Source organism: Protomyctophum parallelum, assembly GCF_964188405.1.
Source record: "Protomyctophum parallelum genome assembly, chromosome: 7".
Lineage (NCBI taxonomy): Eukaryota > Metazoa > Chordata > Actinopteri > Myctophiformes > Myctophidae > Protomyctophum > Protomyctophum parallelum.
This window is the reverse complement of record NC_139705.1, coordinates 42,005,847-42,032,313: the sequence shown is the minus strand read 5'-3', so window position 1 is coordinate 42,032,313 and position 26,467 is coordinate 42,005,847. Positions and strand designations below refer to the sequence as shown.

General features: G+C 44.1%; 1 protein-coding gene across 2 annotated transcripts in view; it reads right to left on the bottom strand.

Moving 5' to 3' along the window:
• Window positions 1-659: 659 nt before the first annotated feature.
• The window catches only part of nup210 (nucleoporin 210), a 64,771-nt gene continuing 38,963 nt past the window's right edge, over window positions 660-26,467 (bottom strand). The window contains exons 25-40 of one of the 2 annotated variants that reach the window (XM_083770333.1): window positions 23,894-24,076; window positions 23,344-23,424; window positions 22,771-22,902; window positions 22,391-22,549; window positions 21,588-21,679; window positions 20,138-20,312; window positions 19,276-19,451; window positions 14,538-14,758; window positions 13,669-13,808; window positions 12,043-12,157; window positions 10,623-10,769; window positions 8,341-8,588; window positions 7,352-7,562; window positions 3,519-3,638; window positions 2,476-2,550; window positions 660-1,354 (exon numbers count right to left, since the gene is read on the bottom strand). In XM_083770333.1, the coding sequence (XP_083626459.1) occupies window positions 1,257-1,354; window positions 2,476-2,550; window positions 3,519-3,638; window positions 7,352-7,562; window positions 8,341-8,588; window positions 10,623-10,769; window positions 12,043-12,157; window positions 13,669-13,808; window positions 14,538-14,758; window positions 19,276-19,451; window positions 20,138-20,312; window positions 21,588-21,679; window positions 22,391-22,549; window positions 22,771-22,902; window positions 23,344-23,424; window positions 23,894-24,076 (2,373 nt within the window). In that variant the 3' untranslated portion in view covers window positions 660-1,256. The remainder of the gene's footprint in view (window positions 1,355-2,475; window positions 2,551-3,518; window positions 3,639-7,351; window positions 7,563-8,340; window positions 8,589-10,622; window positions 10,770-12,042; window positions 12,158-13,668; window positions 13,809-14,537; window positions 14,759-19,275; window positions 19,452-20,137; window positions 20,313-21,587; window positions 21,680-22,390; window positions 22,550-22,770; window positions 22,903-23,343; window positions 23,425-23,893; window positions 24,077-26,467) is intronic. The other variant, XM_083770334.1, reaches the window with a different exon arrangement.

Genomic DNA, 26,467 nt, shown 5'->3' with positions numbered 1-26,467 from the left:
TTCTGCTTCCTAGTGCATGATACCGCCGCTGCAACCAAGTATAAATCAGGCATAAGAGGAAGGAGCTGCTTTGATTTTCTGGCTCAAAATGTCAGTCCTTTTAAAAATGAACATGAATTACTCAATAATGCCACAAAAAAAAAAGAGAAAGAAAATGGTCAGAAATACCATTTTCCTGATTCTGATCACATGGACGGCTTCAGTGGTCATATTATTTCACAAACTTAATAGGCTACAACATTACCCATAACATATCGCAGTCGGGCAGAAAGCTCCTATCTCCAAATTCTAACTTCTTGTATTTATTTGTAAATTAACACCCTGATCATACTACAGCATCACACAAAACCGTGAAAAGTAGCAGATCCGCAAGCCGGAAGCTTTGAGATTATAGATCTGTCATTTTTTCATTTGAATCCTGAAAAGTAAGTACGTTTTGGACATATGAGGTTTCCACCCGACAGAGACGATGTTTGTTCCGTTAACCTTCTAGAACATCAGAAATCTTACAATACAACCTGAGTTCCTGAATTTCACATAAACTCCAGTTCTAATGATAATACAAAGCATTAACGCCATTTCAAGTGGTTCATATGTAAGTGGAGAAGCAAACAAAATATGCAAATCAACGCAACAAATCCGTCGCCAAAGTGGGATTTGGAAATACTGACCCTTCATACTATAAAAAAAAGAATCATACCTTAATAGAGTATTATTTCTCTCACACACGCAACAAAAACACGCACAAAGAAAGTAGCCCCGTGGACAACAGATCTTATCTGATCAATACCATCTTAAAACATGTTCAATGTTTCTTTTAAACTGTACACACTTCAGAAAACATTTAAATGATATGATTGGTCTGCACTGCAGGACGGACAGAGGCACATTCAATAGATCAGTGCTTCTCAACGTGGTGTCCAGGGAGACAAATGATTGACGGTTAGGGACCAAAGTGGGCCCTTGCGGGTGTGAAACTCTTGACAGTTATGGTGGTTTGTGGCCTGATTCATTGGGCACTGGTTCTCAAAGTGGGGCCAGAGGAAAATTACACACCAACCCTCTCTTGTGGGAGTCCCTGGCACAAGACATTTTCTTTCAAATGGGGGTCCACGGCCAAATGCATATATATTTTGGGGTCCTTGACACCATTTATTTTCTCCAGAACCACCGTTGTAGGGAACTGGGGGGTCCCTGAATTGTAAAACGTTAAGAAGCACTGCAATACGTATGAACTGGCCTGTGATCCCATAGGTTTATCTGGAGCTGTAGTCAGGAGAGTAGAGCTTTGGACTGCTCCTGGAGCCAGAGCCAATGGAGTGGTTGAACGAGTTCATCACTGGAGAGTTAACACCTGAAACACATACAAGGGACATTAGCGTTAGCATATATACTGCAATAATATGGACAAATCCATTATTGGCTGTAGAACGGACACGCGCAAGAGGAATTAATTAACATATGGCTGTTGGGCAGAAACCTCTTATCTCCATATATTTTAATTTGTTGCGTTTATTTTTTGCAAATTAACGCCCTATTTGATCAGGGCATTAATTTATGCGAGTCACAAAAGTATCAAAAGTAGCAGATCTGAAAGCTCAAAACATGGTGCAAATTGACGTGTTTCAAGCTTGTAAATCTGTTTAACAGTTTTGGACATACAGTACAGTATGAGGTTTCCACCCAACAGAGACGATATACTAAAATTATCTGAGATATTGATACTGAATATTGGCTGTAAAACTGACTAACCAAAATGAATTACTTCATGTTGGAGAATTACTTATCCACTTCTCTTTGGCGTGTCATTATTATTCATATATTAAGCGCAGCAAATTAATTCATAAAAGTAAACAAGGTCGTATTGTGTGATATTACACAGAACTTGGTTTAATCTAATTCTAAACAATACAGCATCAAGGAGCTTTAACTGCCAGAATATATAGAGAATAGCAGATGAAAACCACTAAACAAAGAGTATTTATTAAATGTAGTACATCATATAATTAATTATTCAAACCTTTTCACAGAATTAAAGGTTTTATGGTCATGACTCACCAGGATCCTACAAGGCTGGATTCTAGGTTTAAAATCATTTATATAAATATCTTTGTAAATCTCTATGGGAAAATGAATGGCTGATTTTTCAGGGGGTCCAGAAAATGGCACCCACTGCTATGCTTTATACAGTATCTCACACACACACACACACACACACACACACACACACACACACACACACACACACACACACACACACACACACACACACACACACACACACACACACACACACACACACACACACACACACACACACACACACACACACACACACACACACACACACACACACACACACACACAAAATCATTTACAGATAAACATTAAGATACTGGTTCTCTGGAAAATTTAGCTAATGGATTAAGTATTTCTGAAAGCCATGCATTAATATGAGCTCAATATCTACAGTACCTGACGGAGTCGGAGTCCTATGGATGAAACCAGGGTGCTGGCCTTGCTCCCTTGGAGAGAAAGCTGCATGGCACACTGTGTACAATGACCAGAAAGAAATAACCATGATTGTTTTAGAATAAACATCCAGCAAACGAGATTTGTCATTGAACAAACAATGCTTCTGATAAAAAGAAAACACTTTCCAAAAAACAAAACACCCACAGAATATTGTTGGTCATCGTATTATGGGGGTGCGCACTTATCCGACACACTAAAAGTCTGACATGAGCAAATCAGCCGTTGCTCTCGACATGCGTTGTGTTGTGCTTCCGGTTATTGTTAGGTTAGGGTTTGGGGTAGGCCCGGTAGGGTGTCGCTCTAATGACTGTCAGACTGTTAGTATGTTGGAACTAAAGCCTGTTCCCCATATTATATATTGTGTCTGTTGGGTGGAAAACTCAAATTTCCCAAAAATATACTTTTCAGGATTCAAATAAAAAAATAGCAAAAGAAGCAGATGTACAAGCTAGAAAAGCGTTGCTTGGCACCGCTGCTACTTTTGATGCTTTTGTGTGATGCTGCATTTACAACAAAAAAGAAGAAAACACAAAAAGTTAGAATATGTAGATAAGAGGTGTGTGCCCGACAGCAACGATAATGAACGAATAATGTAAAAACAAGACCTATATTCTAATTCTAATTTTTTTTAAACTCACAACACATTACTTTGTGAGCTTTTAGATCTGCTATTTTCCGACTAAATGATCAGCTAAGAAAGGACGATGTGATTCAACAAAACAAAAACACTGTCGGGTGGAAACCTCGTTACTGGAAACAGTTACTTTTAAGGATTTCACCAGGTGCTTTGTACCGTGTTTCAAGCATGCAGATCTGCAACATGCTTTTGTGTGATGCTATAGTATGATCGAGTAGTAGGGGCATTAATTTACAAAATAATCTGGAGATAGGTGGTTTCTGCCTGACAGCGACAATATAACAGACTACGCTTTACCCACAGTATAATGCATTGCCTGCTCTGCTACTAGATAACTTCCACCTACCGATGACGACGATGGCTGTGCCCGCCAGCAGGGCGAACAAGGTGAAGAACATCATCTGGTAGGAGTCCACGATGCTCTGCAGGGAGTGGCCCCCCTCCGGTCCCACAACTGGACTGGCAGCTGCTTGACAGTCAGAGAGGGGGATAGGACGTGTTCGAAAGCCATGTGAACAGACGCTCTCACACCATTAAGTGATAGCGAACGAAATGAGCCGTGATAACGTTTTGTTTCCTTTTGTTTTGGTTTTTTCTCGGCTTTACTGACTGGGAGTGAAATCTGAATGGCCCACATAAAAATCCTATTAATAGTTAATGGCGTGATGGATTTCTATCGAAACAGCTGCGTTATCTGTGTACTGTACTTTCTAAAAAAAAAAGACAGAGGCTTCTTCTGCAGTCAACAAGAGACAGGAGGTTACAGCACAGATTTGTTTTTAAAGAAACTTTAGCAAGAGAATAGGAGCTGAATTCTTCGCCTACAATATCGGGTTTCTATTTGCCATGCTCGCTAGAATACCTTTCCATTATCTCACAGCAGCAAGCCCAGTAAAAGCTATACGATCTGAGGCATATGATCTTGTTCTTGATCTGGTCTCAGAATAGAACCCTGACCTTGCGTGGAGGGGCGGTGATCCACCACTGGCTCTTTTACACTACAAGAGATCAAATTAATTGCTCCATGTAGATTTCATAATAATAATAATAATAATAGCTTGAATTTATATAGCGCTTTTCTAAATACCCAAAGCGCTTTACATAGGAACACTAGGAACAGACTTTATTAAGAAAAAAACCCAAAGCAAAACATAACAGATACAACAACAGTACAGGGTTAAAAAGGATAAACGAGGGAAGGGGGGGGACATCCTAACCAGACCTCAGCTGGGGAAAGCTATCCTGAAGAGGTGGGTTTTGAATGAGAGGAGAGAGGGAGCAGCTCTGAGATTGTTAGGGAGTTCATGGGTTCTTCGATTAGTTGACTGCATTTCACATGAGGTTCTCAGAACCAAATGTTTCCCTGATCAGGAGGTGGTACTAACTCAGAACTTATACATAACCAAACAAATCATTGAGTACATCAATTAGTCTGATTAGCCCCATTTTATACTTTGTCATAAAACGGCACCTCAATAAAGAAAAATGTGAAAATGGAGACTATAAGCTCAATGCAGCATTCAATAAATCAGTGGTTCTCAAACTGGTGTAATTCTTGAAATCTATTAATTAATTATAAATAGATGACTTTCTATTTATAATCAACTGAGTCCAGAGTCCAACCAATTTTGGGCGGGAACCCCTTTTGGTGTTAGCATTATGTTATGCTTTAGCTATTGAAAAATAGCAGATCTAAAAGCTCATATCGCGCCACCGAGTGGCGCGATATGAGCTTGTAGGTCTGCTATTTTTCAAAACGACTGACATAGAAACATAGCTTTTTCAGAAAACTGTCATGATGTAGAAAACATTTTTAGAATCTGATCTCAGGTCAGAATGGGCTAAACTGCCGAGCTCACCTTGCATGGAGGTGCTGGGGTCCTAAACAGACAAGCTCACCTTGCATGGAGGTGCTGGGGTCCTAAACAGACCAGCTCACCCTGCATGGAGGTGCTGGGGTCCTAAACAGACCAGCTCACCTTGCATGGAGGTGCTGGGGTCCTAAACAGACAAGCTCACCTTGCATGGAGGTGCTGGGGTCCTAAACAGACCAGCTCACCTTGCATGGAGGTGCTGGGGTCCTAAACAGACGAGCTCACCTTGCATGGAGGTGCTGGGGTCCTAAACAGACGAGCTCACCTTGCATGGAGGTGCTGGGGTCCTAAACAGACCAGCTCACCTTACATGGAGGTGCTGGGGTCCTAAACAGACCAGCTCACCTTGCATGGAGGTGCTGGGGTCCTAAACAGACCAGCTCACCCTGCATGGAGGTGCTGGGGTCCTAAACAGACCAGCTCACCTTGCATGGAGGTGCTGGGGTCCTAAACAGACCAGCTCACCTTGCATGGAGGTGCTGGGGTCCTAAACAGACCAGCTCACCTTGCATGGAGGTGCTGGGGTCCTAAACAGACGAGCTCACCTTGCATGGAGGTGCTGGGGTCCTAAACAGACAAGCTCACCTTGCATGGAGGTGCTGGGGTCATAAACAGACCAGCTCACCCTGCATGGAGGTGCTGGGGTCCTAAACAGACCAGCTCACCTTGCATGGAGGTGCTGGGGTCCTAAACAGACCAGCTCACCTTGCATGGAGGTGCTGGGGTCCTAAACAGACCAGCTCACCTTGCATGGAGGTGCTGGGGTCCTAAACAGACGAGCTCACCTTGCATGGAGGTGCTGGGGTCCTAAACAGACCAGCTCACCTTGCATGGAGGTGCTGGGGTCCTAAACAGACCAGCTCACCTTGCATGGAGGTGCTGGGGTCCTAAACAGACCAGCTCACCTTGCATGGAGGTGCTGGGGTCCTAAACAGACGAGCTCACCTTGCATGGAGGTGCTGGGGTCCTAAACAGACCAGCTCACCTTGCATGGAGGTGCTGGGGTCCTAAACAGACGAGCTCACCTTGCATGGAGGTGCTGGGGTCCTAAACAGACAAGCTCACCCTGCATGGAGGTGCTGGGGTCCTAAACAGACAAGCTCACCTTGCATGGAGGTGCTGGGGTCCTAAACAGACCAGCTCACCTTGCATGGAGGTGCTGGGGTCCTAAACAGACCAGCTCACCTTGCATGGAGGTGCTGGGGTCCTAAACAGACCAGCTCACCTTGCATGGAGGTGCTGGGGTCCTAAACAGACGAGCTCACCTTGCATGGAGGTGCTGGGGTCCTAAACAGACCAGCTCACCTTGCATGGAGGTGCTGGGGTCCTAAACAGACGAGCTCACCTTGCATGGAGGTGCTGGGGTCCTAAACAGACAAGCTCACCCTGCATGGAGGTGCTGGGGTCCTAAACAGACCAGCTCACCTTGCATGGAGGTGCTGGGGTCCTAAACAGACAAGCTCACCTTGCATGGAGGTGCTGGGGTCCTAAACAGACGAGCTCACCTTGCATGGAGGTGCTGGGGTCCTAAACAGACCAGCTCACCTTGCATGGAGGTGCTGGGGTCCTAAACAGACCAGCTCACCTTGCATGGAGGTGCTGGGGTCCTAAACAGACAAGCTCACCTTGCATGGAGGTGCTGGGGTCCTAAACAGACAAGCTCACCTTGCATGGAGGTGCTGGGGTCCTAAACAGACAAGCTCACCTTGCATGGAGGTGCTGGGGTCATAAACAGACCAGCTCACCCTGCATGGAGGTGCTGGGGTCCTAAACAGACCAGCTCACCCTGCATGGAGGTGCTGGGGTCCTAAACAGACCAGCTCACCTTGCATGGAGGTGCTGGGGTCCTAAACAGACCAGCTCACCTTGCATGGAGGTGCTGGGGTCCTAAACAGACCAGCTCACCTTGCATGGAGGTGCTGGGGTCCTAAACAGACAAGCTCACCCTGCATGGAGGTGCTGGGGTCCTAAACAGACCAGCTCACCTTGCATGGAGGTGCTGGGGTCCTAAACAGACAAGCTCACCCTGCATGGAGGTGCTGGGGTCCTAAACAGACCAGCTCACCTTGCATGGAGGTGCTGGGGTCCTAAACAGACCAGCTCACCCTGCATGGAGGTGCTGGGGTCCTAAATAGACGAGCTCACCTTGCATGGAGGTGCTGGGGTCCTAAACAGACCAGCTCACCTTGCATGGAGGTGCTGGGGTACTAAACAGACGAGCTCACCTTGCATGGAGGTGCTGGGGTCCTAAACAGACGAGCTCACCTTGCATGGAGGTGCTGGGGTCCTAAACAGACCAGCTCACCTTGCATGGAGGTGCTGGGGTCAACCAGGTATATGAGGGCCACCGGGATAAGGAGGGTCTGTCCGGAGGAGGGGCTGCTGATGGAGATGTGAGCAGCAGAGGCAGCTCCCTGGGGGTCCACGGCACTGACAGTGAACCTGGAGAAGGACGGGAAGCCTTGATGGGACATCTCCTTCTCTTGGACTGTGACGCTGGGAGACGTGGACACCACCTGACACAGTCGCATGGATTAAAGCAATCAGGTGAGGGAATCACAGATCAAGGCTTTAACCCATTTTGACCTGAGATCAGAAAATGTCTGTTTGAAAATGACTGTTTCTATGTCAGTCGTTATAGCAGACCTACAAGCTCGTAGCGCGCCACTCGGTGGCTCGCTATGAGCTTGTAGATCTGCTATTTTTCAATAGCTAAAGCATAGCATAATGCTAACACCAAAAGGGGTTCCCACCCAAAATGGGTTAACCTTTGCTTTTAATTTAAATTAATTTTCTGTTCTGTGTGTTATGTCAAATGTGTGTATACCTGTATTATGTATTGCATTCAAGGCTGCTGGGTCGCAAGACAAATTCTATGCAAACTGACAATAAAGTACTACAGTATATCATATCATATTTTATATGAAATATCAGAGCCGGTTTTATGGAAGATGCTTCTGGACATTGTTAGTACAACCTTCAAATGCTTCAAATGCTACAACTTCAAATGCTCTAATCGTATTCGGAATTCATAGCAGATATACAAGCTCATACATCACAAGCTTGTAGATCTGTTATTTTAGAAAAATCGTGAAAATGTGTGCAAATCTTTGAATATATATTCTTTCACAGTGAACATTTAAAACTCAAATAGAGGGTCCCTGGAACAAAATATTTTCAGATGGGGGTCTGCGACCAAAAACAGATAATTCTGGGTGGCCCTTGACATGAAAAAGTTTCAGAACCACTGATAAAGAAACTTTTTTTTCCCCTTTATTTTTTATAAAACAGTACCTCCATGCTGGCCAGCGTGGCGGCAGGGCCGTAGACGGTGAGCTCAGCAGAGGGGTGCAGGTTGGAGAGCAGCAGCTCCGTCTGGTCGGCGTACAGGCCTGGCTCTATGGGCAGCCGGGCAGCCACCCGCTTCCCAGAGGAGCTTCCCTCCAGGACCGCCTCCACCAGCAGGTTGGACATGGACATGCTCAGAACACGGCTCTGCTGGTCGCTCAGGGGCCGCAGGCTCATGGAACACGTGTAGAAGCCTGGCAGAAGGAACAGACCGTTGAGTATGTCTTTCATATGATCTCTCACTGGTATATAGTCTGCACACTGGAAATGCTGAAAGAAAGCTCTGCTGTATTTTTTTGCGTCAACGTTTCGATCGATCAGATCTTCATCCTCGTAGTTTTCATAAAGACATTTTTATATGTTTGCCTAATAGGTTGTTGCCTAATGGTATGTAGTATGTACCCCAACAAGCATTAGTTTTGCACAAAAAAACACTCCTTGGGCTAAAAACGGCCATAGCCGTAGTTTGACACATCACATGCTACTTAAAGCATAATGAAAATTACATTTTTGCCTTATAGGTTGTTACTTTCAACCCCTGAATTGACCATGATCCACTAATTATTAGTGGATATGGGTACCTACCCTAGGGGACACGGGGAGAACATGCAAACTCCACACAGAAAGGCCCTTTCAAACCTTAGATTGACTGGCCTAGTTAGCATTCCATTTTTGCGGTACTTCTGTATATAGACAAACGCCATGATGACAACGGAGCTAGCAGAGGTGTCACCAAAAAGACACCTCTGTTAATACTCGGAAGCAGATTATAGTCAAATAATTATTATTATTATGCTGATAGAATAAATCATGTCCGACAATAGAAACAGAAATGATGAAGTGGTTTCCTATAATTGCTTCCCCCCCCCCCCATCCTGCGGTGACACACGCCCACGGTCAAATCAACAAATCAGGTGTGAGAAGGAGACTGACTGCCAGAGAGAATCCAAGGAATTGCTGACATTGTGGGCACGAAGGGTAAAAATAAATACTATAAAAAACAAATTCCAATAGGACTCGGCGTACAGTACATGGTGAAAACCCTGGTTATTTCACAGTCACAGCCTCCCATTACGTTCTCTGTGGGGATTCAAGGGAAACAGGGAATTGTTAATGCCCCCTGGAGGCCTTCCTTCAGAGATAAGCTAACAACTGAATTGAAGCCCCCCCAACTCCAAAACACAATTACACTAGTGCTATCAGGGCAGAGGGAGCCCCCCCCCCCCCCCCAACACTCAATACATCACCCGGACACCGTTTATAGCTTGCGCCATATTCATTCTGTGAGTGTTCCAGGTATTGATTAGAACCCCCCTGGTAAACAACATTTTGCTGTGGCCCCGCAGTGCTGAGTGTGCAGCGCAACACTCCGCTGCGCCCAGGGTGACTTCAGGAATTGTTCTTTTACTTTGTAAAAGTGAAGACTTTTAATGTGTAGTTAATGATGTGAATAAGTAAAAGTCTATCAGTACAGGACAGGTGGCAGAGGAGGAACTGCACTTCTGCAAGGATACGATAATGCAGTCATACCCTAAACTTTTAAAAACACACTAAACCCCTCTTCATTGATCTGGGTGGCCCAGGGCTCTAGATTAGGTCTGTGCCCCCCATCCCCCCTCCATAAAAACAGACCTCAAGTAGAGAACCAGAGCACTAACAGGATAACGTAGACTTTGCCATTGCAGAAAACAAGTGATTTTCTATGTGGCGATTATTATTCTCCTCAATGTACCATGTTGTAATAGCTCTTCTACAGTACATTCACGATCTGGTTCCCATGAGCAATGCGAGTGTTGTATTACCACTCCACTTGCAGGGTCAAAGCCTGTGTGTGTGTGTGTGTGTGTGTGTGTGTGTGTGTGTGTGTGTGTGTGCACGTGCGTGCGTGCGCGCATGCCATAGCACTTCCCTTGACGACCTTGCAGGCTTATGCAAAGGTTAAAATGTAATTCAGAGCATGTTATGTTAACGGAGGCCAGGTTCATTTGTTGACCTGGTATCTGCAGCTTGTATACTGTAGTTTCAATGTACAGATTAATTTTTCTCCATATTGAGACTGATGACTAGTTCTTGGTTTACTAAGATGCATGTGATGTATTACCTCATGGTTACCTTGCTTAATGTAAATCAATCTGGATTAAGAGCGGCCGCTAAATGCCTAAATTGTAAAATATGTAAACGTTCTAATTGTGTGTGTGTGTGTGTGTGCTGTGTGGGTCCAGTCTTACCAGAGGCGGGGTCAAAGCCAGTGTGCGTGCTGAACGCGTGGTGCGTGCTGAAGTCCACTTGGTCGCTGGTGAAGCTGAGGAGACAGCTGATGGAGGTCTCAGGGTGCAGCTGGGCGATGGCTTCCGTTTGGACTGAGGAGCAGGTTCCTGCAGGGGGAGCCATGAGGTCAGACAAGAACAAACAAACAGTTGTCTCTCTCTCTCTCTCTGGTGCCTCGTTATCTCCTTCAGCAGCATGTCAGCATGGAGCTCCGTTACACCACACCCCTAACCCCATTCTAAACCAAAACACCACATCCCTAACACCCCTAACCCCTAACACCACATCCCTAACCCCATTCTAAAAATGTCTTCTTAATCATAGTAGTTTTCTGAAAAATGTGTTGGTATGTTGCTATTATGTCATTGCTGTCTGGCTTTTTAACTTTGTGTTTTTTCGAAAATTAATGCTATATTTGATCATACTACAGCAGGGTTCCCCAGTAGGCGCTCTGCGGCCGGGGGGGGGGGGGGGGGGGCAGATATAAATGGCATTAAATGGGGGTCAGTAGCCTGTGCATGTCAAACTGGGCATCCTTTTCAAATGGGGTCTTGCCCTGAAAATGAATTTTCAGGGCTTCGGACTCGGCCCCCAGCCTGGTACCCTAGTCAAAATATGGCCCTTGAGGAATATTAATTGGTGAACCCTGTACTACATGTAGCATCATAGGCGGAGCTTGAAGTTGACGCTGGGGGGTGCGACTGCTTGGCCAACGACACCCTTTAACCTTTATTTTATTATTTTAGCGTTTTTACAATGCCCTAACCCCTAAAAATGAGTTATTTAGGTAGTACAGCAGCTCACACACATGCACTACAGCCATACAGCGAGTCATCATATCATGATAAGAGAGATGATTACAAACTACAGTCAGAAGCCAGAAGGTATTAAAGTTAAAGTTTTTTTCACTGCACCCCCTGAACCCCCCCAAGCTCCGCCCATGTGTAGCATCACACAAAAGTATAAAAAGTAGCAGATCCACAAGCACGAAACGTCAAAGACCCCCCCCCCCCCCCCCCCAAATTGATATGAATAATTTGGCCATGAACCCCCCTCCCATCAGATTTTTTTTTTTGGCAGGGTGGGACCACCATAAGAAGATCATTTGTGTTAACAGTACACATTTGGAAAATGATTCAAAAATATTTACAATTCCTACAAGATATTTTTCTGAAGTGATTCAAAATCAGCAGATTGATCAACAAGATGCATCTGCTAGCTTCATTGACTGAACCCCCGCTTTAATTGAACTGCTGATTAAAACAGAGAATTTGTTTTAACGAAAACACCATTAAAAAAAAAGATTCTTAATTGGCTCACCGATGAAAACATGGGGGCTTTAATTGAGTTGTTGATTAAAACAGTAATGGAGTGGGTTACCTATAAGGTTGGTTCCTCGTTCTCTGGTGGTGATAAGGACCTTGGTCTCCCCGTCGTTCCTGATGGGCGTGGCCTGAGCCATGACGGCCGTCCTGGGCGCCGCTTCCACCACCACCTACAGCGAGCCACCACCAACCCCAAAGAAAAGGACAATAAATTCCAAGAAGGAAGGGTTCGTTTCGCGTCGTTTATTTCTCGTGAGCCTTATTGACACAGACTTGGAATGGCGTGTTTGCCTAATTAGCTTCACCGGTCCCTGGTCAGCGATTGTCTTCATCAATCACATGGAAATGTCTAATCCGCCAGAAGACCATTAAGGAAGAAGCGGGAGATGTAGATGTAGTTGATACGGCACTGCTCTTCATCCATTCATGTCTCACATAATAGCCACTTTTGCGCTGTTGGTATAAAGCCTGATTTATACTTTGTCGTGTGACGGTGTTGGGCGCCCAGAAATAGCAACTTGTTGTGAGCTTGTAGATTGATCTTCATATGACCACCGCGCTCTGACTATAGGTGCGCCACCCGTTCAAAATAAAGGGTAGTGGGTCACACACACCAAGACTGCAGTTCAAATATAGTTTATTTCATATTTGAAACAAATGGACAAACGTTTCGGCTATCCAGACTTCATCACTGATGAAGGCTGGATAGCCGAAACGTTTGTCCATCAGCTTGTAGATTGGCCATTTTCAGCGTGTGACACGGCCGTGTGACGGGAATAAATTAGACATAAGGCTGTGACGCACATTAGTGGTTTAGATGGAAACCTTATCTGCTCATCTAGACCCTCACCCCATTCTCCTGCTACTAATTGGAATGATTTGTATACAAACGCTGGCATAATATCGAAGCCTAGAAGCCTGGAAGGAAGGAGAGCACATTAAGTGCACAGTGACATTCTCAGAGATGGAGCTAATTAATCCTCCACTCTCTCTATCTGAGTGGAGAATCTCTCCTCCCATTCCCAGCAGAGCACGGAGGGAAATATCTCACACACATAGTCAGACATAATCATTATACTGATAGAACGCAATCCCAGGCGGTGATGATGGATAGGCCAACGTTATTTGGGATACTGTGAAGTCTTAGGGTCTCCGATATACCTGGGGAACGTGATGCAAACGACCGCCATATGAAAAATACACATCCCGAGAGAGCTGCAGTGCAGAGCCGGAGAGTGATGCTGTTTGCATTATTATGACCCTACCCAATCCATCTCACGTTGTAGCTCATTTATCAGGGGCATGACCAGAATAAATACTCAGGTATTTGGCACCTCGGTGGGCAAGGCATTGTTATTTATATTCATGCAAAATAGACACGTTAGCACTCTCCAAACATAATTTTTTGTATTTACGAACACTACAGCTTAACCAATTAAACCCAGTTTCATCTACATGTGTGAGCTTTTACATCTGTATTGGGGAACGAGAGCACACAAAGTACTGTTTTGAAATAAAATAAAACGATATAACATAACATTCGTAGTTGGAATAACGTGCGTCTGTCACAAAATCTCAAGACACACCTCGACTTGTGTCATCATACTGCGGGTTAACACAGTGCTACCTCACTGTATCTTCATCACTAGCAGTCCATCAGGCCCAGACGGTATGGACGTACCTCTCTGTAGGTCCTGAGAACGCCAGGTATTTCGTAGAACACGGTGACCGTTCCGGCGTCTCTCGCCACGGCCGCTCCGCTTTTGGGGTCCACCTGGAGCACGGTACTGGCTGACGAGCTCCATGCACCAGGGACACCTGCTGGAGGGGGAGGGGGACAGGACGGATGATTAACGTTTGTTTGTGTTGCTGTTATTTTCCCCCCCCAATGCCTCATTATACCCCATCAATGGCACACTTACTGTAACTAAAGTTAAGGGGATTTCCTCCCTGAGGAAATGGGAACACCAACGTTCACAACACAGGATATTAACTGGTTTCCTAAAAGCATTAAAATGCAACATGATCGATTATAATCAACCTTTGATAAAACCATTGTATTAAAAATAGGTATTCCTCTTGTATTTTTCCTATCGAGTAAACATGTCAACAGTGTTCGGCTGTATTGCATTCTTTAAGCAGTAACGAGTAGTGTAACGTACTACATCTGCCTAAACCGTAATATTATTACATATTACTGGTTCAAATAACAGCGTTCCTCGTTACAATGATGATTTATTTTCGTTTCCGATGAGCCGTCGCCGCAATGTGTCGGCCTGTGTCCAGCAGTAATCTGCAGATCCGGCACATTTAAAAGGCAGAGTAGAAGGCTGTCACATGCACAAAAAGAACAGATTTAAAAGCTATCAACAATGTGCGATGGTACAGCTTATACTGTAGATCTGTTCTTTTTAAGCATCAAAGTTTGCGCAAAGTTATGATGTAGTGGCAGGTCTGGGGTCTGGCACAGATTGTTCCTTCGTGCGTGGCTCAAATTTGAAGCCACACAATTCACATGCATACTTTCAGCTACTTGAAGCATTGTCTCACCTTCTGGAGCGACGAGGTGGGCGCTGAAGCAGACCACGTCGCCCACCACCAGCCTCTGGGCGTCCTCCGGGTAGATGGCGTGCTGGACGGGCAGTGGGAGGTAGTCTGCCACGCCCGCCTGCTCCGGGTCCCACACCGCCAGGAGGGTGAGGCCCACGTTCACCGTCCTCACTGTCACCGTGTCGTTACCGGGACCCCTGCCCACCTGCACCAGGTCATCCCTGGAGGACCATCGAGCACAACACAGCCGCTTAGAGGTGGAGCCGGTACGCAAAGGGTGTGCAACAGTCAGACTAATCCATTTAGTTGATTAATACAAGACTACAGTACATCTTAAAAACTTTTTCCCCACTTTTTTCCCAGCAACGTCTAGTACACACTTTTTATAAATAAAATAAAATCAGATCTACACGATCGCAACACATTATTTTTTGTCAGGTGAAATCTGACTAATGAAAGCTCATGAAATGTAGACGACCATTTGAGGTAGTATGATTGAGCCTCTTAAAACCCCAGGGGGGTCCAGGGGGGGGAAATAAAAACATCAGAGTTGGAACCGGAGACCAATTGGGTCACCATTTACCCGCTGAGAGCTGTTCATGAGGTGGACAGCCGCTGCCCCCGCCGGCAATGGGGCTCAAGAGGTTAAGCTGTGCCACACACACACACAACCACACACCGCGAAAGGGCTGATTTCCGCACCGCTGTGAGCAAGCTTTACCACCAGCAGCCTCGAAGTGACAACAGTCAGCTGCTAATGTTTATGAGCTGGACAGCAGGGAAGACACAACAAAACACAGTCATTGAACCATGCACAGAACATCGGAAACCAACGCAAACAACGGCCGCGAGGCGCGAGGTTGTGACACACAAACATACACGTTACTAAAATCATAATCATACTAATATGGTAATATGGGGGGGGGAGAACACATGACGGAGACAATTCTTTCACCTGACAAATATCACTGTGTGATCATTTCTTGTTTGTAAGATATCTTTGGGGCTTTTTGCCTTTATTGATAGATTAGCAGTAGTTTGACAGGAAAGGGGGAGAGATATGGGGGGGGAAGACACGCAGCAAAGGTCGTCGGGATCGGGACTCGAACCTGCGACACGCTGTCAGGCTGGATTACCAGCCTAGGTGTCTGGACCGCCTTTAGCCCTATGTATAATAGGGCTAAGGTCAGGACAGGCCCATTTACCACTCAAGCACAGTTTTATTTTATACTTTGTCGAATGACAGTGTCGCACAAAATTTGCCGATCTACATTACCCATTTTCACTATTTTTGAAAGGTATGTAAAATATTTGCCTATAATCATGACTTGAAAGTGGTTAATGCATATCGTTGCGGTTATATGCAGTATGCCACTATTGGTATTTGTCACTGTACATCTCCCCAACATTTCCTGATTACCTTCCTACCTTTTATCTACAGCTACAAGTCACCACTGAGACCCAATTAACTTGACTGCTCTCTCCTTCGTTGGGAGGACTTCCAGGATCCCCATACGTCCCCCAGACCATTAGCCAGACCGTCACCAGTTTCATTTGGATACTTTCCCATCCACAAATTATCTGTCAGCATCTGGAGGAGGAGGTAATGGAATCTATTTGAGGGAGTCCCCTCATCAGGACTGCATTCATTTAACTCGCTCAGGTGGAAACAACCATGATGAGGATGAATGAAGTACGTTCTAACACTGAATCCTGATGGGATGTAATATACACTTTCTTTTGTTTGTATCAGAGCATGGTCTGCACTAACTGGCTGAACCACAAGGCACTAGTCCCCACTATTGCAGTTGTACCGAAAAACCTATTTAACAGAAAATGCATTCGTGTGGTAAGGAATTGTATGCCGTATCATGGTTAACTCAATAAGTATTTTTTACTGATGCATCAGGAACACTGTCTTCACTTGCACAGCACATAAAAAGCATTTAAAATCTAAAAATCCCATCTTAAAAATGCTTTGGTCTACTGACCCTGACTGAATTAACTGTGTTTGGCCCAGCCTATTGTTCTATTGCAGAGCTAGAATTGCCTGTGTGTTGCCATTGTGTCTGCACTGCAGAGATCAGGAAGTTAAATTAAAGTTTTTTTTATTATTATTACTAAATTCAAGAAAACTTGAGAAATCTTTTCTCAAGCCATTAAACTTGCATTTAGCCATATAACCAGGGCTATCTATGGTGATCCACGAATGAATTGCATTTAATGAATTTTTATAGCGCTTTTCCAAGTGCTCAAAGTGCTTTACAATGGTTCATTCATTCATTCATACATTGGGAGGTGAAGCGGCGAACAGTCGACGCCAGCGTCCTCACTTCCCACACCAATGGTGGCAAGCTCACACCGACCAACTCATTGGAGGCAATGTGGGGTTCAGTGTCTTGCCCAAGGACACTTCGACATGTTGACACTAAATACATTGAACAATTCAATGGTTGGATGTGCCAGACATTTCTTCAATTAAACAAAGACTGAACTGAGGTAATTGTTTTTGGACCCAATGGAGATTGAGGTCACGTGTGCGACATGGCAGAGATTGAGAGGTTGCCTTTTAGTAAGGCTGTGGAAGTATTCACACTGTTTTTGGATTGATTGGTGATAGATCAAAGTCAATGCAAATTAGCCATGGTGAAGCCCAGCACAGCTCCACAACACACCGGTAGGCTGCACTCTTGATTTTGCAGCCTTTAACTAACTTCCTCAGGACCGTTAACCAGGACCTAACAAGGACCCCGATGGAAACAATCCTTTTCTAGGATGCATCCATTTAGCAGACCTTGGATTGTACTGTACTTCTCTGTGTTTGTCCATGCAAACTGTTGATACAGTATACTTTTCTCACTTTTTAACTCATTTTGGGCGGGAACCCCTTTTGGTGTTCGCATTATGTTATGCTTTAGCTATTGAAAAATAGCAGATCTACAAGCTCATAGCGCGCCACCGAGTGGCGCGCTAAGAGCTTGTAGGTCTGCTATTTTAGAAAAATCTGACCTCAGGTCAAAATGGGTTAATGGCGGTAATCTTGTAACGTAACAAGTTACTTTTAAAAGTAACGATACCATTCTACCCTACCACACTACGTTACTTGACTAGTAGTGACTACTATAGCCATTTCTTTACAGGTCTCTCTGGAAAAAAAGATCGATCAGACAGAGCTGCTGAGCTGCTCCAGCCCTCCTCGGTAAGACCAAGCAAGTGGATCATATCCTCAGATCTTTACACCGGCTGTACCCGTGTGTCTGACTGTCTAACAAAGAATTTATATAAAAATACTACTGTTGGTTTATTGAATGGGTTTTTTATGTTGTGATTCATCATGAACTATATCCAAACCTCTCAGGTCGTCATGGAGATTGGACAGGTCAGCTTTATGTCCCCAGAGTAAAAACTAAAATGTGCAGAAAGCAGCGTTTAGTTTTTATATATCACATAGCTGGAACAAACTCCATGAAAAGTGCTGCTATAAACCAGTTCTTTCAAAATCAAAGCTGAAATGTTTTCTGTTTGCTACTACAGCCTTTTTCTTTTCTGCTGTAATTGATTTAAACTTATTCACAATTTCTATTCTCTTAATTCTTTAATACAAAGATGAATGTTTATTCATAATTGTATTTAAATGTACTTTTATAATGCGTCTCATCTCACCGTAAATCACTATGAATAGCCGTGTTGTTGAGATGTGCTATACAGATTGCCTTACCATGAAACAGTTAGTTTGCTAGCTCGGCTATCTTTCAGAGAACACCGATTGTTGCCTCCGACTGCAGCAGAAATGAAAAAAGATTGTCTTCTCATAATGGCTCCTACCAGTACTATTGTAGAACTGGCTAGATTGCCTTGGTGTTGCCTGGCAATGTAGAAGCACTCTATAGGTCTCAGGAGGACTTGAATAGTTTCCCCCCCAAAAGTCAGTTCAGGCCAGGAGAAAGCTACATAAACAAGAGGGCCTTGGTACCATAAATACTGTACAGCCCACAACAGCAGGAATATAGCTCTCCAGTCTTTACTTTAGAACAACAGTAAGCAAACTGTAAAACTAAATGGCAGAATTCTGGATGGCAGTTTTAACTCATTCAATTGAACCCCAAAACAATGTCCCCGAAAGAACCGATTCCCTCCCATCTTTGTGTCAACGCATGTAATGAAAATGAATGTCCACAGTAGAGCTGCAACAGTTCGATTATAAAATATATATATATAAAATATTATAATAATAATATATCCCTATCATCATAGGCGAACAAAATTATAATCTGGATCCGCAGGGATCCACTGCACTCATGAATAGCAATGTAGAAACGTAGAAAAACGTTCCAACACAATTAAACTCTTACTGTACATTTGGGGTGTTTGCGTGAGATATGTGATGATCACCGACAATTTCAAAGGATCGCCACGCCTGTTGAGACTGTCCACGCTAGGGACAGTCTCTGTATTTCATATCTCTGTATTTATGCCAAATATTGCCTGTTGGGTGGAAACAATGTCCAAAACTGTTTTCAGGATTCAATCAAAAACAGCAAATGTAGATCAAGCTCAAAATGAGGTGGATTTGCAACTTTTGGGCATTGAGGAGACCAAAAGGTAAATGAAAATGTCTATTTTGTACATAATAGTTTGTACTGTATGTGTTGGCATTTTAGCCTTATCTGCTTGTTGAAAATTGTGTGCTCGTACTCGTGCATGTGTGTGTGCACGCACACATGCGTGTTGTAGTGACCTGTTGGTGGAAAAGGTCAGCATGGAGGTGGAGCTGTGCAGAGCCTCTCCGCTGGCGGCGTGGAAGTGGACTGTGAAGGACAGCACCATGCCGAGGGGGATGGCCGACAGGGTCTCTCTGGTGGAGGTGTGGAGGGCCGGGCTGGTGCTGAGGCGCACGTAGGACACTGGCACCACCTGGGGAGAGCAGGGGGTTCACACAACAGAGACAGAGTCATAAGGGTCAGTACTATTGTTTTTTGAAGATTAAAATTGTAATTTAATTGTTAGGCATTATGGTTCTGTGCACTAATTGTCTGAGAGCCACCAGGCATCCCATGGGGTCAAAACTGTTCTTAATGAATATGAAGACCACCAGGGGCTTAAGTGGCTATAATTCATAATGGGTGTTTTTGTAGGTTTTGGTCGTGGGGAACCAGCAGCCCCCCCCCATGGGTCCACGCTGCTCTTAATGAATATGAAGAGACAGTGCAGTTCAGCCTCACTGAACATTAGGCTGGCTAATGCAGCTTATTGTCTCTTAATAGATGTTCAAGCTCATTGAGATGGATGATCAATATGATCCGGCAGATGGAAGATTTCATAATTCATCAAAACGGGGTGCGTCGATAAATAAGCGGATAGTGCGTCCACAGCATAATACTGAGTAGCAACATGTCTGGCTGGGTTCCATCTGAAGGCCAGGGTTGTATGCATCACCTAACCACTCACTCTAGACTCTAGTTTTATATACAGTAAGTGCAATAGCAGTACAAAGAGGATTCACACAGATTCTCCTCGTAATATCCCTCTGCCTTTTTCATTCTTGTTGTGTGTATATATCCTGTGTAAATGCATTCAGAACTAAGGTTCATAGAACCAACCTTGACGGCGAGGATCAGAGTCTGATTAATGCCAAACGTCTCCTTTGAGGTGACCAGCAGTGAAGAGGAGCCAGTCAGAGAACCAGAGGACAGTAAGCCCTTGTCGTCCACCTGAGCAACCACAGCCTGCTCCGGACAGTCCAGCATCCGGTAGGCCAGCGTGCCTACTCCGTCCCTATGGAGACAAGAGTCACACATCATGTGTCAGGCAGGACTGTTAATTAATTGTCACAATGAACTGCGATTAAATTGTGCTTTTGTCGATGAACACTGGAACATATCAATAAAAACAAATTGCATTTATTTTCTTGAGCTTGTAACGGTTTGAAAATATATGAACATTTGTCAACATGGAAACGATTATGCAAAAAATAATTGTGATCATCTCAAATTAACGCAACCAGGCGATTATGTAATAATAGGCCTAGTGTCAGGTACAATGAGTTGAGGATGGTTGAGTCATCATATCTGCCCTCATATCATACTGTATCTGCCTCAATACTGTTCCAACACCAAAAACACAATTACAAAATAATCATTCGCAATTATTTGTATAATAAGGGTCACATTTCATGACGGTGACAGCTAAATTAACTTCATGTCCTCTTGCCTGACAGTTCCAAGTCCAACCTCAGCATCCTTCTACCGATATACTCACTAATAGTCACTATCCCTCCTCTGTACATGTCCAAACCATCCGACTATCCCTCCTCTGTACATGTCCAAACCATCTCACTATCCCTTCTTTGTACTGTATATGTCCAAACCATCTCACTATCCCTTCTTTGTACATGTCCAAACCATCTCACTATCCCTTCTTTGTACATGTCCAAACCATCGCAGCTCTGGCTTTATCTCCAAAACATCTAAACATGCGCTGTCCCTCTGATTCATTCCTGATCCTATCCATCTACCTCAACAAGGGCAGATATTACAAAATTAGAATAACTAGCCCTTACCCCCCCCCCCCCCCTTGTGGCCGTGGGGGGTACTGCGCCCGGGTGCGTTTGTAATTGACTAATAAATATATTAATAATCATTAATGTGTCAAATCGAAAAAAGGGCTTCGTTACGCCCTCCATATTCATATGGTCAATGCCTGTGTGAAAGGTGGGAGTGATTGGTGCAGGCAGTAAGGAGCTATGGCAGTGTTTCTGACACACAGACACACAGACAGACAGACAGACAGACACACACACAGGCAGACAGACATTGTTAGAATTATAGTATGATGATGATGATGATTTACAATAAAACAAAAATGTAAAAAGCAATACAGCCAAAACTGGCCAGATATTTAATACATCTTTATAGAGGAAATAGTGAATCACATGTTCATGATTATGTAAAATACGGTGATTTGAGTTAGCTACTGTAGCTACTGTACAGGACAAGGTCAGTCACATGTTAAATTGAACTCTCTCCACTGGGAGATATTAAACCAACTCACCTGTTGGTTTGCAGCTTGAGGACGGAGTTTGGAGCCATCAGGATCTCATCCACTTCCACTTGTGGGTTAAGCATCAACAGCTTGTCATAAACCTTGATCAAAGGGAATCCTCAATTATCCATCAGTTTTAATCTCTTTGATGTTGTGGTTTTTTAGTGATGATAAATATCTCATCATGGCAAAATGCAATGTGAAGCATGCAATCTTATCGCCACACTTAAGTTAACTATAACACATTGATGATGACGCAATACTTATGACTTTACATATTCATTGACAGGCTGTACGTAAATACATTAATCCTCCTGATACTCACTGTTGAAGGCCAGTTGACACTGTACATACTGTTTAATCACTCTCATATTCAATGTTAATAGTCTACACGAGTAGTTCTCAAACTAAAATACATATTTACTGATGATATAACACTGTACCTTTATACTTATCTTTTGACAGAATAAACATGCAGTATGTCAATCTCAGTACAGATGTTTAGGGTTAAGTCTAACTATTACTTCTCCATCTTGGTTTTGGTTTGGTACTTTTACCTGCACCTCTCCAGTGTTTAATTCTTTCTGCTGTTGCTGCTGCCATGACACCTGCATTTCCCCGCTAGGATCAATAAAAGGTTTATCTTATCCTTCAGGCTGGGCTTCTTTATCTTCTTGCAGCGGGAGGAGGCAAGGGCTGATACGCATGATTGTCCATGAACAAAGGCTAATTCGCAGTGCACTCAGCATGGCTTTGTTCGGACACGAGACCCTCAGAGAAACGCTAATCGCCCACGTCCAAGTGTGCTGTACCTGGATCTGGACTTCGTCGCTCAGCTCCCGTAGGTTCCCCTCCAGCTGACCGGCCTCGGGGTCGCTGGCTCTGAGCACCACCTGCAGCCCTGTACGGCCTCTCGCTCTCCCAGTCACGCTCATGGCAAAGTTATGCTCCGGTTGGAGCTGCACGTTGGCCTGAAAGTTACGGTAAAAGTGGATATTACAAGGATGGCAGAAACAACAAGGTGGAAGTGACAAGGCAGCGAGGCAAAATAAGCCTGGCTCACATTGCACATAGAGCGCATTTCTGTTTGCCCTAAAAATATCACTCTGTCTGATAAAAGGGATGGAGAGGGCAGCAGCTTAGCTTATCACAGAATGCATGCATGTTTAGAGGGAGGGAGGTCCTGCTGTACCTCACTGTGACGTGATTGGACTTCAAGAATGTCTCTCTTGGTGGTGGACCAATGGAAGGTGAGACCTGGGAGGGTACTGCCAAAGGAGAGGGGGGTCTGACTGTTGGTGAGACCCATCACATATACAGGCATCTGGCACAGGACACAAAAACAGGACAATGCTTCAGAATTCATTGCAGTGAATCTGTATAAAAGGACCATTTATTTGAGAGAAACCTTTTACTAGTATAGTAGAAGCTTGATTTATACTTGGTTGCGATGGGTTGAGCATCTGCGATTTCCAGGGAGTGACACACTAAGTGCAACCAAGAAGGGCCATTTACACTCACTGAGCACTATAACTCTAACGATAACTGTAAAGATATAGTTTTAAAATCGTTCTCAGTCAACTGGTTGGCAGAGTTCACACCCACAATAAAACATAAAATGGTGAACGATATAGTTATCGTTACAGTGCTCAGTGTGAATGGCGCTTCAGTCAGGTGTAAGGGTACCTTGATTGTATACTTTATTATTAACGGTTTGCAAGTGGTACGATAATCGTACCACTGTACAATCGTCCTACAATTATACCTGAGCACCGGTCTTCATTCTGGTGATGGGGGCTCGGATCCGAATGGCTTTCAACTGCACCACCTCCACTTCTACTTCATCCTATGGAACATCCACAATGAAGCCATTAAGACGTTAGGCCTATTCTACAAATGTCATATTTTTGTCATCCGAAAAGTTAAAATTTAGTCTATTTTAGTCGACTAAATGTAAGATTTTAGTCAACTAAATCTACAGTTAATTTTGTCGACCGTAATTATAGGCCGATTTTATACTTGAAAACAGCAGAACTGCAAGACCGCGACAGAGCTTGTAGATCTGCTATTTTCAGAACCCAACACCCGAGCGCAACCAACCTCGTATCCACTAATCCCTCCAGTTTTTATTTGTTGACAAAATTGTCAATATATTTCTTCTATAGTCTTATTAGTTTAAGTCATCATAGCTTAGTTTTAGTTTAGTGTTTGTCAGTGAAAAAAAGGTAGTTGACGAATTTTCGATGAAATGAACACAGCTCTAACCTGAGAGATGACCACCAGCTTCCCCTCAATGAAATGAACACTGCTCTAACCTGAGAGATGACCACCAGCTTCCCGGTCTCGGAGTCGACCGCTCGGACCAGTCCGGTCACCGTGACGTTGCCCACGGCCACGCCCCTGACATGGCCCACGCCGTTGACGGATGCTATCTCCTCATTGGCCGCGACGGAGAAGAGGATGTTGGACTGAGGCTGGGGCCCGCCCTCAGATGTGATCTAAAGTAAAAAATAAAAAAATAAAGACAAGATTGATGGGATTAGGACTGCAACAATTATTTTAGCGATTATTCAATCCAATACTTCTTAGATTAATCGGGAAGCAGAAGAGAGTAGACACACACACATACATGTCACACAACAGTGGTGTCGTGAAACAGCTGTCGTGAACAGTTGTGCCCCCAACCCTACCTGTGAGTGGGGAGTGTTGGCTGATGAATGAATATCAACATCCTAATACATCCTGATATTATGACAGGCAATTCCTGCTGTCAAAATATGAGCCCCCACTGCCAGTCAAAAAACACTTTGTTTGAAATAGACACTCATGCTTTCCAAGGTGTGATTTGGGCTGGGAGGAGTAGGACCAAGGCCCTATAGACCGATTCCGTAGCGGGTCTCATGGTCGCAGCTTACGTATTTCCTGTAGGCGGACTCGACATAGCTGCAGGGTTTAAATCCTCACCAGGCGCACCTCTTCTACTATAGTGAACAGCAGAGTGACTGATGAAAAGTCTGCCTCAAACGTTACTCTTTTACCTCCTTTTTACTAACACTAACATTACAAATAATTATGCCCAGAACATCGTGATGAACCTGTGTAGTAAGCATTTAAAGTATGAGGTATAAAGTACAGCAGCCTTGTGTTCATAAAATAGAAAGATTGGGTATTGGGTAAGACTGACGTTATGTATCTTTCAGGACCTTTCACTGCTTCGTCTCAACCATTACTAAATGGCTCTGGTCTCAGCCACCACGGTGGATATTTTGACATTCCGTTTTATTTTTTATTTTTTATGTTTCCACTACTGTTGGAGCAGCCATAAACTACACAGGTTCATCACGATGTTCTGGGCATATTTGTAATGTTAGTGTTAGTAAAAAGGAGGTAAAAGAGTAACGTTTGAGGCAGACTAAACATCAGTTACTCTGCCGTTCACTATAGTAGAAGAGGTGCGCCTGGTGAGGATTTAAACTCCGCAGCTATGTCGAGTCCGCCTACAGGAAATACGTAAGCTGCGACCATGAAACCGCTACGGAATCGGTCTATACGTCCTCTCTTGGGGGGGTACTACCTGTGAGTGGGGAGTGTTGGCTGATGAAGGAATATCAACATGCTAATACGTCCTGATACTGGGGGGTCAAATTATGACAGGCAATTCCTGCTGTCAAAATATGAGCCCCCAGTCAAAAAACACTTTGTTTGAAATTGACACTCATGCTTTCCAAGGTGTGATTTGGGCTGGGAGGAGGAGTAGGACTAAGGCCCTATACGTCCTCTCTGGAGGGGGGCGGGGGTACTTCCTGTGAGTGGGGAGTGTTGGCTGATGAATGAATATCAACATCCTAATACATCCTGATACTGGGGGGTCAAATTATGACAGGCAATTCCTGCTGTCAAAATATGACCCCCCCAGTCAAAAAACACTTTGTTTGAAATAGACACTCATGTTTTCAGGGTGCGGAGGGGCTGCTGGAACAGGCAAGGAGGCCTGTTCCTCACTCTCTGTATGTCGTTACTCTGCTGAATCTTCAACAAGGAGGCCTGTTCCTCACTCTCTGTATGTCGTTACTCTGCTGAATCTTCAACAAGGAGGCCTGTTCCTCACTCTCTGTATGTCGTTACTCTGCTGAATCTTCAACAAGGAGGCCTGTTCCTCACTCTCTGTATGTTGTTACTCTGCTGAATATTCTGAATAAAGTCTCAACACTTCACTTCGTCATGCCTTCACCTTTGGAAGATTATTTATTCTACAACATACCGCTGCTAATGCCAAACCCCACAACCTTTGCTGCGTGTCGCTCCCCAGCTCTCTCTCTCTCTCCCCATTTCAGTCTACTGTTCACTATCAATAAAAGGCAGAAACTATTAAATTATAGATCAAAGATTTTTTTTCTTCTATAATAGATTAAATCGATTAGTTCAATTAACTAATTAGACAGATATAACTGAATGACGAAGAGAAAAAAAAGGAAGTATGAGTTTTGCATGAGCCGCCTTTGTGCCCACACTGATGGTTTGTTTGTTTATTTCATTTAATAAAAGCAATTACTGCATCGTTCAGATGTTAAAAAAAAAGAACTCATTTCAACATTAGATGATGAGATGGGTACCCACCAAGCAAATTATTTTTTGTTAAATAATACAGTATAAATACAATTATCTAGATGCAGATTGATGGAGCGATTCCTAAGCCAATAATGTGATGAGCGGAGGAGTGCCGGTCATCACATTATTGGCTTAGGAATGCAACAAAACAAAAGAAATCTCCAAATGAATTAGCGGTTTTCAATGAGGGGTCCAGGGACCCCCATGGGTCATTGGGGGGTCCCTAGTAAAACGAGGAAGATTTTAAACACACCCACACAAAATTGTATTTTTCAGCAATT